The sequence below is a fragment of the Populus trichocarpa genome, chromosome 15 (genome assembly GCF_000002775.5).
Source record: "Populus trichocarpa isolate Nisqually-1 chromosome 15, P.trichocarpa_v4.1, whole genome shotgun sequence".
Classification (NCBI taxonomy): domain Eukaryota; kingdom Viridiplantae; phylum Streptophyta; class Magnoliopsida; order Malpighiales; family Salicaceae; genus Populus; species Populus trichocarpa.
Genome location: NC_037299.2, coordinates 3,855,972 through 3,870,248, shown reverse-complemented (window position 1 = coordinate 3,870,248; position 14,277 = coordinate 3,855,972). Strand labels below are relative to the sequence as shown.

The 14,277-nt window shown below is 30.3% G+C and overlaps 1 protein-coding gene across 1 annotated transcript; it reads right to left on the bottom strand.

Annotated features, from left to right (window-relative positions):
• Positions 1–3,973: 3,973 nt before the first annotated feature.
• Positions 3,974–8,432, bottom strand: LOC7462473 (pre-mRNA-splicing factor SPF27 homolog). The gene is made up of 7 exons (XM_002322047.4): positions 8,089–8,432; positions 7,821–7,999; positions 7,035–7,118; positions 6,550–6,619; positions 6,322–6,455; positions 6,180–6,239; positions 3,974–4,223 (listed from the first exon to the last, which is right to left on the bottom strand). The coding sequence occupies exons 1-6, from the start codon at positions 8,335–8,337 to the stop codon at positions 6,188–6,190; spliced, it is 768 nt and encodes a 255-aa protein (XP_002322083.1). The 5' UTR covers positions 8,338–8,432; the 3' UTR covers positions 3,974–4,223; positions 6,180–6,187.
• Between the last annotated feature and the right edge of the window lie 5,845 nt (positions 8,433–14,277).

Here is a 14,277-nt window from a genome sequence, read left to right as displayed (position 1 = left end):
CAAAGGGCCTATAGTTTTTCAATAAGAATAAAATATTTAATTTTTTATTTTTTATTATAAAGTTTGTAGATAATTTTCTTAGCTTTATTACTATTATCATTAATACAAATTTGTTAAAATAATAAACTCATTATTTTGTTTTTTGTATTAAATTAAATTTTATCATTATAATAAGTTTTTATTTTAAAAAATAATGCTTCTAATAAAAAAATATTTTTATCAGAACAAAAGGAAAATAAATACATTAATACAAAATGGAGTTTTTTTTTATTGAAATGATATAGTTTTATTCTTTAATTCAAGTCATTAGAATTTTTAAAAATATTTTTAAAAATTGTCATTAGCTTTTATCCATTAAACCATGTTACTTCTAAAAAAAGGCATTTTACTATCAAAACAAAAACAATTACATGAATAAAAATATATAATTTTCAATAAAAAATATGTTTTTCCTACAAATTTTTAAACATTGAATTTTTAATAATATTTATTTTAATTGTTATATAATTGAATAAAACTAGATTTTGAAAAGTATTCCGCAAGAATGTGTATGTGTAGGCACTATATTAGTTCGTTTCCTATTTGGAAAGTACGATTTTGAAAATGATTTGTGAATTGGCCATTAAAATAGTGCTTGCAGGAGGTAGTAAAAGATACATTGATACATAGTTATATTTTTTTAGCTAAAACACATATTTATTGTTGATTGTAACATTGATATAATTTATTATCTTTTATCACTAAAGTTTTCCTCTCTTCAATTTATTCCTTCCAAATTGAGTTGATTTGTTATTAGGCTTGATATTCTCATTCCAATTTTTTTGTAACTGAATGCCCACCAACAAGCTCTTCTTTAACATGAATTAAATTAATCAAGACATATTCTTCATTATTTAATATCTTTTTAAAGTCTATCTTAGCTCATGTGTCTTGAAGAAGTTTATTGAAAGCCTCTTTGAACCTCTTAGCTCTAAGTACTGTCACTGAACCAACTATAACCTCTAACAGAGCTCTTAGTGTTTCTTGGATTACATCATCCCCTCACTCCTCAAAAAATATTCATCCTTGAATCATCATCTACATTAAATAAAGAAAGATAAAAAACATTGAATATAATACTAACATTATACTTATCTGGTAGATTCACTTTGTAGGCATTTTCATTAATTTTTTTATGATCTAAAAAGGACTATCTCCTCAAGGCATCAATTTTGATCTTCTTTGTTCAAGAAACCTTTCTTCCCTCATATGCACCCAAACTCAATCTCCTGGTTCAAACCTTACTAATTTTGTGTCTTTTATTAGCCTTAAATGTATTTTGTTCATTCTTTTTCTCTATTTGTTGTTGTATCTTTGCATATAAGTTTTTCATCACCTGTGCTTTGGGTAATTTTATTTTACACTAACAAATATAATTTTCAATTCGACCATTAAATCAAAATAAAATTTTATCAAAAGTTTCCAAAAGTCTTATTTTATATACGAGTAAAATTGCATGTCAATCAAACATGGCCAAGGCCTCGAAATAAGGTCTAGAAGCTATTGTATGCAATTTATATTAGTTTCCTAGTTGATTTACAATTTTTTTTTCTATTTAACTTGGAACTTTTTTATGATTGTTTTTTAAGAAACAAGACCCTAGTCGAAACTAGGTAAAAAGAAAATCAAAAAACGATATAAACTAAAGATTAAAGGGATATAACATGCTAATAACACAAGCTTTGATATCAATTAATGTGAACCCTATGATCATATAGCAACGTAACTCACACACAAGAAAGACAAATCCTGGAAAGCTAAAAAATCAGATTTGATAGGAGCAACACAAAGATTACCTGAACCAAAACATCAACACTATTAGAATGAACCCCCACCCAATGAATATCAATTCATGAATGGAAAGTATAAGGAAGACGTCACAAGGTCATTTATACCTTGATAAGTCAAATTTGTTCTTTGTCTTAGCAATGAGAAAAGTGTTGCATCATGCAAAATACAAGTTTATTCAGAACATCATGACTCCAAAGCGAAAAACCTAAGTACAAACCCTATTTATAATAAGTAAAAAATCTTAAACAAGTTTGGAAAAATAATAATAAAATTTCTAAGTAAAATAGGAAAAAGAATCATAAATTAACTAGAAAACTAATATAAATTTCACACAGTATCTTCTGGATCTTATTTCAAGGCCTTGCAGATGTCTGATTGACTTGAAATTTTAATCGTATATAAAGCAAAACGTCTGAAAACTTCTGGAAAAAATTCAGCTTGCTTTAATAGTCAGATTGAAAATTAAGTTTGTTGGCGTAAAATTATGCATTAGAAAAAACAAACTTACCCAAAACCGACTTTAACTCTCCTAAATAAGCATAGAAATCTTCGTGATAGCTCTTGACCCTTAGTTTTCTTGTAGAAGATGTGAAATACAAAAATATTGTGCCATTAAATTCCACCAACTCTTTTTTCCTTATGTAACTAGGATAAATAAAAAATTCCTGTAAGAAAATGATTTTGGAACATTAAAGGAATCCTTACCACACTTGGAAACAATGTTATTGTCCATTATAGATCCTTGTAGAACTAGGAAAAGTACCATAATTAGATGTTGAATATCCTTGCATCATTAGAAAAGGAATCCCCTCCAAATTAAAAGTCTATAAGTCAAAAGGCAATAAATAATTAAATTTATAGTGTATCTGCTAGCCTGTCAAGTCCTTCATGAACTTTGATTTATCTAAAAATTTAACCTAATATAGAACAATATGTTTGGAAACTCCTAGTTAAATCTCAACTCATTCAAACGGTCAGATTGAAAGTTATGCTTGATAACGTAAAATTGAATAATAGACACAATTACGCTAGAATCTTAATTTTCTTGTTCAATCTTTTCTTGGATCGTATCATTTAAATTTCAACCCGATCCAAAGATCAAATTGAAAATTATGCTCGATAACGTAAAACAGTAAATACAATTATGCTAGAATCTGAATTTGCTTATTCAACATTTTCTTGGATCATATTAGTTTCCCTAAAAGTTGAATCATGAAAGTGAGTATTAAGTTGCTACTACACAATAATGTTGACAATTTGGCTTTAAAAATTAAATGATTTTTATTTTTGGCTAGAACAGAAGGGAGCATAGGACATTTGGCATGTAAATCTTATATTTTCTAGTTCAAATCTTTAATGTATTAAGTTGCTACTACACAATAATGTTGACAATTTGGCTTTAAAAATTAAATGATTTTTATTTTTGGCTAGAACAGAAGGGAGCATAGGACATTTGGCATGTAAATCTTATATTTTCTAGTTCAAATCTTTAATACTTGCGGCTTCTTAGGGGAAGTTCAAAGCTGAGTTATCCATGGTTGTGATCTACTATCCTTCGCTTCCACCCTGGGAATTAAGATCCACTCAATGGATACATGCGTGCCAGTAGCATTGTGAACGAGGAACTAATCTTCGGAAATGAAGAACCCAAGCATAAATCTATAGACAGAGCGATGGTCCATTTAGAAGCCAAGCTGGTAATCGTTCACTAAATTCTTTAATATTTTCCCTATCGATTCAATTTGAGTAATATCAACTACGACACTGGATACAAATACAATTGGGATTCCTTTGGAAAAAAGAGAGGGAGATTTGAAAGTAATTGCAAGACTAAAGGCAGCAGAATTGCTTTCAAATTGGCAAGGAATATTGTTTCTTTCGCTAACAAATTTAATATTGATATATTGATGTCAAATAAATAAATAAAAACATTACTTCATTGCAACACAATCGTTGCAAAATACGCAGAACAGTCTTAATGCATTCTCGTTTCCAGTTGCCAAATGCCAATGACCGAGGGGGAAGTACGACTCTGCATTCATTTTTCTGCATATTTTCTAACATTTAATTATCTCTGAATAACTATTAGTTTCTCACTTGGCATGACACAACACTATGCAATACAAGTTCTTTGCAATGCAGATTTCTCTTTCAAAGTTCACAAAGAGTGGGTTTGATTAGATTGTTTAATTCGAATTACATAAGAAGAATCCAGGTAGAAATGAGGCCAAGTACATTAGAATTTCTTACTCCTGAAGAGACATCAATCTTTGCCAACAGGGGGGAGAACATCTAGAACCTATATATCCTTCACGCACAGGCCACCATATGCAGCAGTTTAGATCTGTGCTTTTACTGATGTGGTTGGACTCTTCCCAATCTGCTTATGGACCCTGGATCACAACCAAATAACAAATAAACCTAGTAAAAAATTCCTGTTGAACAGCAATATCCGCAATGACAAAAATATGAGTATTTTCTTAATCCAGGCAATGAAAGAACTTAAATCTAAACTTTATATATCAAAGTATACTCATGCATTGTAATTTTGGAAAAGAATGGCGAGTGAGAAGGTGATGGGCGGGACTAGAACATAAAAAAACAAATCTTCAACCCATATTTTTGCCAGGTATCATGATGGACATGAGTGTTCAATGCAAGGATATACCCAAATGTAGAACAAGATAAAACCTACAAACAGGGTTTTGGTGCCAGCTTTTGCTGTTTTTCAGTAACGCATGTTTGAAAGTTGAGGCAACAGGCTTTGGAAGCCACAATTCAGTATTATTTGCTAGAAATCACTACACAGTAAAACATTTAAGATGGTAAACTGGATCAAGTACATCATGATAATGGTAGTGGAACAAATTCCCAATTGCGCCACTCTAGGTCTAGGCTAAAGCTCCTTTCCATCAATCACACATCCCCTCCACACAGACACACACAACAAAGCACCCTCACCTCAAGTTTTTTGACTCGTTTCTATGTATCTTTGTGGTGGAGTTGGGAGACACTAAACTGGATTGAGCAGATTATTAATAAGGAAAGTAGTTAAACAAACTTCCCATATGAACCCATTCTGGAGTCTAGGATAAGGTTCCTCTCCCTCTCTCGTGCACACATGCACTCACCCACTTACACACGGCACACCCTTGCATCAATATTTTGACACATTTATCTGGTGTTGGCTCAGTTTGTTCTGGGAGTGGCATAAACTAATAAAACAATCAATCGAGAGCAGGCCAATCCCCACAGAGAAAGTTCAGAACCTGTCTAATCCTTGTTTGACCCATCTCATCATTGACATGGAGGTTTAGAATCTCAACTAAGAATTAATATTAAAACGACATTTTGTTTTTTGGAGCTCAGCCCATAATAGTTACCTAACAAGCTGACCTGATTCACATTTATTGACCTAAGAAACCATATCTAAAGTCTGCATATCATCCATGCGACATGCACACATTTAGTCATGCACACCTATAGGATAATTTTATTAGTGTTTCTATAGATTCAAGTTACATACACCACATTCAATCGCAGTAATATAATCTCAAATGGTTCAAATTCTAAGTTTCCATTGTCAAAAGCAATATAAACACTATTCTATCACCAAAGAGACAGCACCACCACCAAAATAATTTTCACAACTAAACTTACTCTATTGAACATATTCATAAGAAATCCATTAGGTTCCCATTCCGCAAGTCAGACCTCAAGCCAACCCCCAAACCATCCAGAAAACTTCCCATCTACCATGTGATCCACATAGCATTCTAGATACCTCACGAGTGAGTGACAGACTGACCCTTTTTTTTTGGATAAGTGTAAATTGTATAAAAGGGAAAAACTGTACAAAATACGAGGGGCATAACCCAAGAAGTTCATAGTTCTGTTAACCAAATCAAAAGACCTTAAGGTAACAAATAACAAAGCAAAAGCTAAGGAAGAAGCTCAAACGTTAGAAAAACAAAAGGCTAAAAAACAGCAGGAAAACATTTCATTGCACAACCCGTGGCATCAATTTCAAGAATACATATCATCTGAAATATCTTTAGAAACTTTCACACTTTTAATTACTCTTTGTCAAGATTAAGCACTAAACAAATCCAATCTGACTAACAAATGATTGCCTTCAATCTTTGTGATCATCTGTGACAGTTGAGAGCCAGAATTTAATTGAATCCCTTTGATCTGACATTTATAAATAGTTTTCTTATCCTGGCATATTTTACACTGATGCATAGGTGGGTCTCTTCAGAGGGAAATCAAGGCACATAATCTTTCTAAATACTCTAAACACATTATATGAATCACAGTCCAATGCCAGATAAAAACAGAATCAGTACCTTATTGATTATGAATGCAACAGGGAACCGTTTTCTATGTTAGCTTCCACATTCCAGCCTCTGAAGAAGTTGAAAGTAATTAGCTTATAAACTTGTGAACTGCTTGTAAGAGAAAAGCAACCATGTGGAGAAGGTATATCACCTCTCTGAAGATTCTCTCTTAAGTTCCTCTATCTGATTTTCAATTTTAATACATGCCTCTTGGATTTCTATATTTTTCTGACAAAGCTCCTTCCATTGTGCGGATAAAGCATTCAGCTCATATGCAGTATTTTGCTGAGCATTAAAAAAAAAACGGAAATATTTAGCAGGTAACAGTCAGGATAGTATTAGAGCAGAGCATAAGATGAGAGCTTGAAATCAAAATCACCTGATGATATTTCCTTTCACGGTTCACAGCTTCAATCTTTTCATTTTGTTCCCGTGCTAATTTTTGTGTTCTGAAACATTCAGAAAATTTTTAAGCTATGAAATACAAAACAGTACAAAAGTAAAACTTGCTTTGTTGATAAAAATGGAAAAACGTCCTAAAGCATATCTATGTTGTTGCAGGAGCAAGTACAGCAAGAAATTACAACAATTTTTTTCCCAACTCATAACACTGTTGGTCATCTAATTTTTAACAATTTCTAAATTGTTTGCAAGGTATCCACCTCAACCACTTGCACAGCTAAAGTACAAAATAAAACTTTTTTTTTTTTGGCAAGTTAGCTTTGTGCAAATAAAACTTTTGATGTACCAGTACACACTGCAAACTACAGCCAAGAGATGATTTCAGGAGTCTGAGTCAATAGTTTTAAGAACAAACAATCAGCATAACAGATGCCCCCAAAAAAGTGTAACCTTAAGACGGACCTGGTTAGCATTGTTTCCAACTGTCGGTTGTGCTGTATCCAAACCTCAGGACCATATTTTGACATGAGTTCCAAGTTTTCCAGCCTGAAAAATCACAATCACAGTGCCATCAATACTTCACACAAGGTCATTAAAAAATTTCATATGCAGAAACTAATTGATAGATAGAAATATCACTAGGAGTTGCAGCATTAAGAGGATTTTATCAGGGATAATAAACAAGATTAAGAAAGAAAATTTACAATGCAGCTCTTCAGCCATTAGCAATTTCCTGCCCAAATAGAAGCAACATTGATAAAGAATTAACAATGACTACTACCCATAGTAATAATCATGACACCTATTACAGGTTTTTTTTTTGAAAGCAGAGGGGTATGTGCATGGCCTTAGCTAATCCAAACACTGCTCGGGACTGGCACACCAGTTTGAGGCTCAGTCTTATTCGAAGGGCCTCCCATGTCCTGATACTATCAAGGGCAGCAACCATCCGAGCTATCCAAGGACATGAGTTGAACTCACGAACTGGGTAAATCAAGACATTCCATATCACCATCAGAGCCCCTCCCCATGACAGTGGTATGATGCCTACTACTCTGAGAATACATTTCATTTAATAAGTTGTTTAACCTTTTCAAAACAACTAAACACAATCAAAACACTAAAAGTAATCTCAACCACATCTCTCAAATTAACTTCCACTCTCAAACACAATAAACTTGTCACCAACAATTATTTCCATAGCAAACAAATAACGGATGAACACTGAACAGTAATACAACAATTAACCTGATTACTTGATGCTGCAGCAAGCGTTGGGCACGCTGAAGAGCCTGTTTCCAAGCAGTCTCGTCATTCATTTTGTTCGCAGCTGGCAAATCCAAATGAGAATACCTCGAAAAATCGAGCGTAACCGGCGGCCTCCCCGCTCTCACTCTCTCGTACTCTTTAGCAAGCATCGGATAATTCTATTTATTCCCAAAGAAAAAAAAAAAACCAAAACTCAAAATCACTTCTCACTTTCAATAAATTAAATAATAATACAAAAAACCCTAACCTCGAAAGTGAATTTGGGGACGGGTGGCAATTCTTTTAAGAAATCTGAGGGTTTTTTGGAGCTTCGACGCATCTCTTCCTCGACAAGACGATCGACTTCAGCTTTCACAGAAGGGTTTCCGTAATCGTCGTCGATGTAAGGCAGTGCATCAATTATTTCAGCATTGGAAGAGGTGGACCAGGGACGTGAGGCCTCTGGTGCTGCTTCTAGCATCAACATGTCACCGTTCGCGCTGTTGCTCGTCGCCATTCTCTCCTCTTCGAATTCAAGCTCAAATAACCTAAGTTGAGCTTGATCAGTCCAAGTGCTGGCTACAAGAGGGTTTTTTTTAAGTTTCTCTGGGTTACATTTTGGTCCTTAGAAATATCATAAACGCAATTTTATACGCTTTGTTTCTTGGCACATTTGATAATTGCTCGGTACCCTGATTAGAAAGTGCTATAATAAAATACGGAGTTAATTTTTAGAGATGTAGCTCAATTATTTAAATTTTATATTTATTTTTTAAAAATTATTAATTTAAATTTTATAAATTTTATGGTCACTAGAAACTTATACGGTCATTAATTTCAAAACTCGTAAAATTAATCAAAATATACACAAGTTGACTCGAACACTCATATTAATAATAATAAAAAAAAAATACAGAGTTGCATTATCACCTCACCTCTATGTCTTTTATTTATACCAAAATACATATTAATTCCTAAATTCGTAGCTAAATCTTAATTATTACCTAAAAGATATAAAAGAACTGGATTTTCATATGGTGTTCAAAGCACCTGATTCTTCTTTTTTTCATTTCCTTTTTTTTAATTAAATTCTTTTATGACCTAATTAGATCAAATTAAGTTTATAATTATGATAAAAATACTAAAATAAAAAAATACAGAACTAAATTGTAAATCAAAGAAAAAATATATGGTGAATTCTAAATTCACAGAAAAATTTATTTTGATCCAAAAATTATTTTTGAAATAATTTTTAAATAATATTATTGGTTTTCATTAGAATGTTAACAATTTTTTTTTTCAATAATTGTGTATAAAATATGTAAAAGATTAATAGTAATAATAAATTCCTCATGAATATTTTTTTAAAATCAAATTTTTATTTTTAAAATTTATAAATATATTTTGACATGATATTATCATAGTTATTATTATTTTTAGCTTTAAATCACATATAAAATATAGGAATATTATTTTGATATATTTTTTTAGCTTGCTTTAACAATCATGAAATATATTTTTTTAAATAGTGATTCCAGTTAAAAAAATATTTTCACTAAAATAATCAAGACATACATAAATAAGGGAATTAAATTTAGATTTGAGAAATATATGTATGTTTCCTACTGAGCTTAAACTTTTAACAAACATTTATTTTAATTTTTGCTCTTTTTTATTAAAAAAATTATGATCCTAATAAAAAAATGTCTTTTTTTTTAAGAAGATTAATTTTTTTTTTACAATGATATTGTTGATTGCTTTATTGATAATTTTCTATTGGCATGATATGTGTGATAATAACTTTGATAATATTTTGTTCATTGATATTGAATGAAAAAAAATCTATATTTATTTTAATTCTGTTCATTTTTTTTAATTAAATTAAGAACACATGATGAAAAAACATATTAATAAGAAAAGCAGAAATTATACTAGAAATTTCTTTTCAATGGAGTTTAAATTCTTTATGTTCTAACAAAAATAATTGAAGATTTTCTTGCAACATGAAATCAGATATTTTAATATGAATCTTTATCTTAACTTCTCGACTTAATGTTTTATTTGAATCAACAAATTTGTTAGTATTTATTAATATATATAATTTTCAAATTTTTTTTATTAAATACACTATCAATTTTTCAATTTGCAATTAAAATTTTTCTTGATGGTAGAAAAAACAAGAACAACACATGTGCTTTTTTTGTTGAAAAAAAATATTCTACCCTATACCATAGCACGAGGAATCAAATTTGTTTATTGTCGGTCAAAATTGCAAGTGCATAAATAGTAACAAGTAATAAAGTGAATGAATAGAATATCATTCTATGAGATTTGTAAAAATTATCAATAAATAACCAAAATTATTAAATCTCTATCATTTGATGATTCAATTATAAAAGTTTGCGAAACTAATAAAAAAATAAAAAATAAATAATTAAATGGTGTTGAAATCAAGCTTACCAGATCCTAGGATTTCTAATTTCGCTATAACTAATCCTATGTGAATTTCTCAATGGAGTTAATCCTATCAAAATTTTATTTTTATTGTTGATAATCAGGTTTTACTAATTTAATCAATAATCTCTCTTGAGCATCAATAAGTTATTTTAACAAGAAAACTTCTTACATCTCTGTGAAAATTCTAAACTCGTTAAAATTCATTAGGAACAATAAAACCCCTAATGATTACATAAGTTCCATAGATATCTCTATCATATAGATTCCTTATGGTATTTTGAATAATGACTGAAACAATTATCACTTTTCAGTCTCAAATTGAATCTTAAATCATGTAAACAGTTATCAAACATACACAAACATTAAATTCAAAATGAAATACTCAATAAATACTGAATTAATTCAATAAAAAAAATATTTGCATAATCATAGTTAGGCTACATAAAAAATCCTAGAATAAAGAACTACTCCATAACTTAAAAACACCTTGATACAATGAACATCACTCAAGAGTATAGGAAAATCAAATAATTGGATGTCTTGAAGGGGTTGTTGTCCTTAGCTTTCTTCTTTCAGTTTTGATTGCTTCTGGTCCTAGATGTCGCCTCCTCTCTTTTTTGTTGTGTTTATGGTATCAAAAACATCTCTTATCTGCTGCCTAAAGAGGTTTTTATAATCTGGCTTTAACCTTCAAAGGAAAACAAATCACTTTCCTTCTCTTGTCATGAATTCTGATTGTATTTTTTTTTCTCCTAATATTGGAGGCTAGTTTCGGGAAGAAAATGTGTGAATAGAAACTTATCTATTTCTAGAACAATTGTATACAATCAAATGTTCTTTCCAACAAAATTGGTCGTGTAATTTTTTAACATTTAGAACTCGATATATGGGCAAAAAATCGAGATAATGTTTGGGTTCGCAGGGATTTCATATATGATTCAAAAGATATTTCATAGCGATACTATAATTCTTAGTTTTAATAATTCAAAAAAAATCATCATACAACATAAATTTTTGACAATTAAATAAATAAGTTTGTGGCAATTGTTATATAATTCACTACTCAACGCGACCATGTATAATTTCTATAAAAGAATGAAACCTTAACTTGATGATGGAGGTTGCCCTAAATTTAAAAATGGTTTTTGACAACAAATATTCTTCAATAGACCAAAAGACATTTCAATCTCAAGAGAGAGTGTGAAGAGAAGGATGCCACCATAAAAAAAGCTGAACAATATTCTTCAATCAAATAATATTTTTGACTATTTTTTTTTTACCTTTTCCACTCACCATGTTTCTGTCTGATTTATTCTTCAACGCATCTTGTTTTTTCCCATGATAACAAAGAATAGCAGTTAAGAGTGTGGTTTTTTTTTATATATAAAAAAGATTTTTGTTGTTAAGAGTATTTTTAAAATGTTTTTTTAATGTTAATTCTAAAAAGAATTATTTTAGCAAGCCTGATTTACCTTTATATTTTTTGAAGAAATTAAATTTCATTTTAAATTCAAATTAATATCTTAAAAGAGATTTCAATATAAAAATTAATTTAACCCATAGGTTCAAGCATTTTGTAAAGAGTTAAATAAGTTAAATGACACATGTCACATGATTATGCAATTTACCTATTATTATCAACAAAATCACCATCCAATAGTTTACAACAAACAAATTAATTTAATATAGAAACTCGTTTAATAGTTAAGTTGATACAAATATCTTATTAGTTAATGAAATGGATGCGTTAATCAATTAAAATTAGAGATAGATTAAAATTGTTCGGCAAAGACAAATGCAACTCAAACTGATGAGGCCAGAAGAAGACAACATTTTTCTCTTGATGCACCCGTCTAATCTCATTATTGTACTATTTTTTTTTTCCTTTTTAGTATATTTCTTGAATAGCTAAATTCTTCGAGTATCCTCCATCCCAAGACTCGAGAAGATAAGTCTTTGAGTTGTAACATGTCAAAATGCTAAAAGAATATATAATCAGATTAGAATATTTTGACAAGACAGATCGAAGAAAGACTTAGAGTATATTTGTTTTTGTGGTAAATTTTATAGTTGATGTTTAAAAAAATAGGTTTAGAAAAATCATTTTTAGTTGTGGTTGATTTGATTTAAATAGGTGTTTGATTAACACTGTGGTTGAAATTATTGCTCAACCAAAAGCATGTTAAAAATATTTGGTTAAAATTGTGATTGAAATTGATGTTGTAAATTAAATGATCAAAAAAGACATTGATATAACATAATTTAACTTAAATAGGAGCTTGTTAACATTAATAGAATTTTAGTTAGCTTGTTATCATTAATAGAACCGTATTGAACATTCACACTTCAACATAAAAATAGCACTTTCATTGCATTTTGATTTGTAAACTATCATTATGAATTTTTAAGACCTGAAATGTTGTTGAAATGTGTATCGGTAATTTGATCATCATAATGGATGCTATTTTTACTACTTTATAAATTTATGTCTTACTTTATAGGAACACACTTGTCATGTTCCAACTGTAATCACATCACTCAAACCGTCATCATCATGGCCATCCACATAATATTTAAAGGAACACAGAGGAAAGGGATAAGGAAGGTGTAACCTCATATTTTGAGGAATGAATGAAAAAGGACAACAGAAGCAAAATGACGAGGTAGGACAAGAGGTTAGTGAAGGTGACAGAGAGGATGGGGAAGATGAGGGGGTATTTTGGTAACTGTAAAAAACAACAATTCTTTTCTTTGAAAAGGAGTTGTCAAATGAGGCAAAACTGAGATTGCATCTTAATAAAAAGCATCCAACAATTGCTTTTTGTAAACCTGTGGTTGAAACATCACTTTCAATGGGTTCTACTTTCACAAAACTGTATTTCAACATTAAACAAACATGTTGTTTTTGTGGTTTATCTTAAAAACACAAACTACTACAAAAACAAACACGCTTTAATGGAGATAAAGTTCAGGTTGAAATCCAAACTTGACCAAAATTAGAAGAATTAGTTAAGTCTAAGGAATTAATTAAACTTTCAATAGGTATAATTAATTTATTTAAGGACTTAATTCGAGAAAAAAAATTTAAAGGTCAATTTGACAAAAACAAATTAAAAAAATTAATTAAGTTCAATGACTTAATTAAACTTCTAAAGGGTTTTGTGAATTCAATCAAGGACTCAATTCAACAAAAATTAAGTTTGGAGTTCTATTTTAAATTAATTACAAAAATTAAAAGATCAGGGACCCAATTAAAACTTGGGATAGCCTAATCGGTGCAATTAGAGCTTAATTGAAAGAAACTTGAAGTGTGAAGGTCAATTGAGGACTACATTAAAGAAATCTGATACTAATGACCAATTTGTAAAAACAATATTGAAATCCAAGGGTCTAATTGAATAAGGATAGGGGTGAAATTGAATAGATTCCTAAAGATTAGGACTCAATTGAAAAGTTTCAAGAATATAAAGACTAAATTGAAAATGGATAAAGTAGATGAAAAGCCCAAATTTCCCCCCTAATGGATGACAAGTCATTTGATTTTTAAGTCTAGACCTTGAATGATATGTCATTTAATGATTATTCATTGTCTTCTTCCCTTTTAAAACAAAAAAGAGAGTTATTCAAGTGTCCACCTTTCAACTATAATTTTTGTCTCACCTTTTTACCACAACACACAAATTTCATACCAACTTACACTCTAGTACTTATACTTCACTCTAAACTAAAATTCTAGCTCTGATTGCAAGGAAAACACCTGCAAATTCTCTTCCAAAAATATTATCCAACACTACTCCATCTGTTAAAACAGTTTGGTGTACTTACTTGCCAGCTATAAAGCTAGATGAATTTGGGTCTTCATCTTCAACCAACAGCCAAGGATCACTTTCCTACAACTAAAGGTCGAGGTTCCATCAAATTATAAGCCCTAGAAAACCCCTTTATTTCTCTCATAAAAATCCCCCACAAAACCCTAACCGAAGGAGCCTGGAGGAGGAAT

Coding starts and splice junctions, on each gene's coding strand:
- LOC7462473 (XM_002322047.4), bottom strand. CDS start 8,337: ATGGCGACGAGCAACAGCGCGAACGGTGACATGTTGATGCTAGAAGCA. Junction 8,000..8,088: donor TCCCCAAATTCACTTTCGAG/GTTAGGGTTTTT, acceptor GGGAATAAATAG/AATTATCCGATGCTTGCTAA. Junction 6,620..7,034: donor TTGGAAACAATGCTAACCAG/GTCCGTCTTAAG, acceptor TGAATGTTTCAG/AACACAAAAATTAGCACGGG.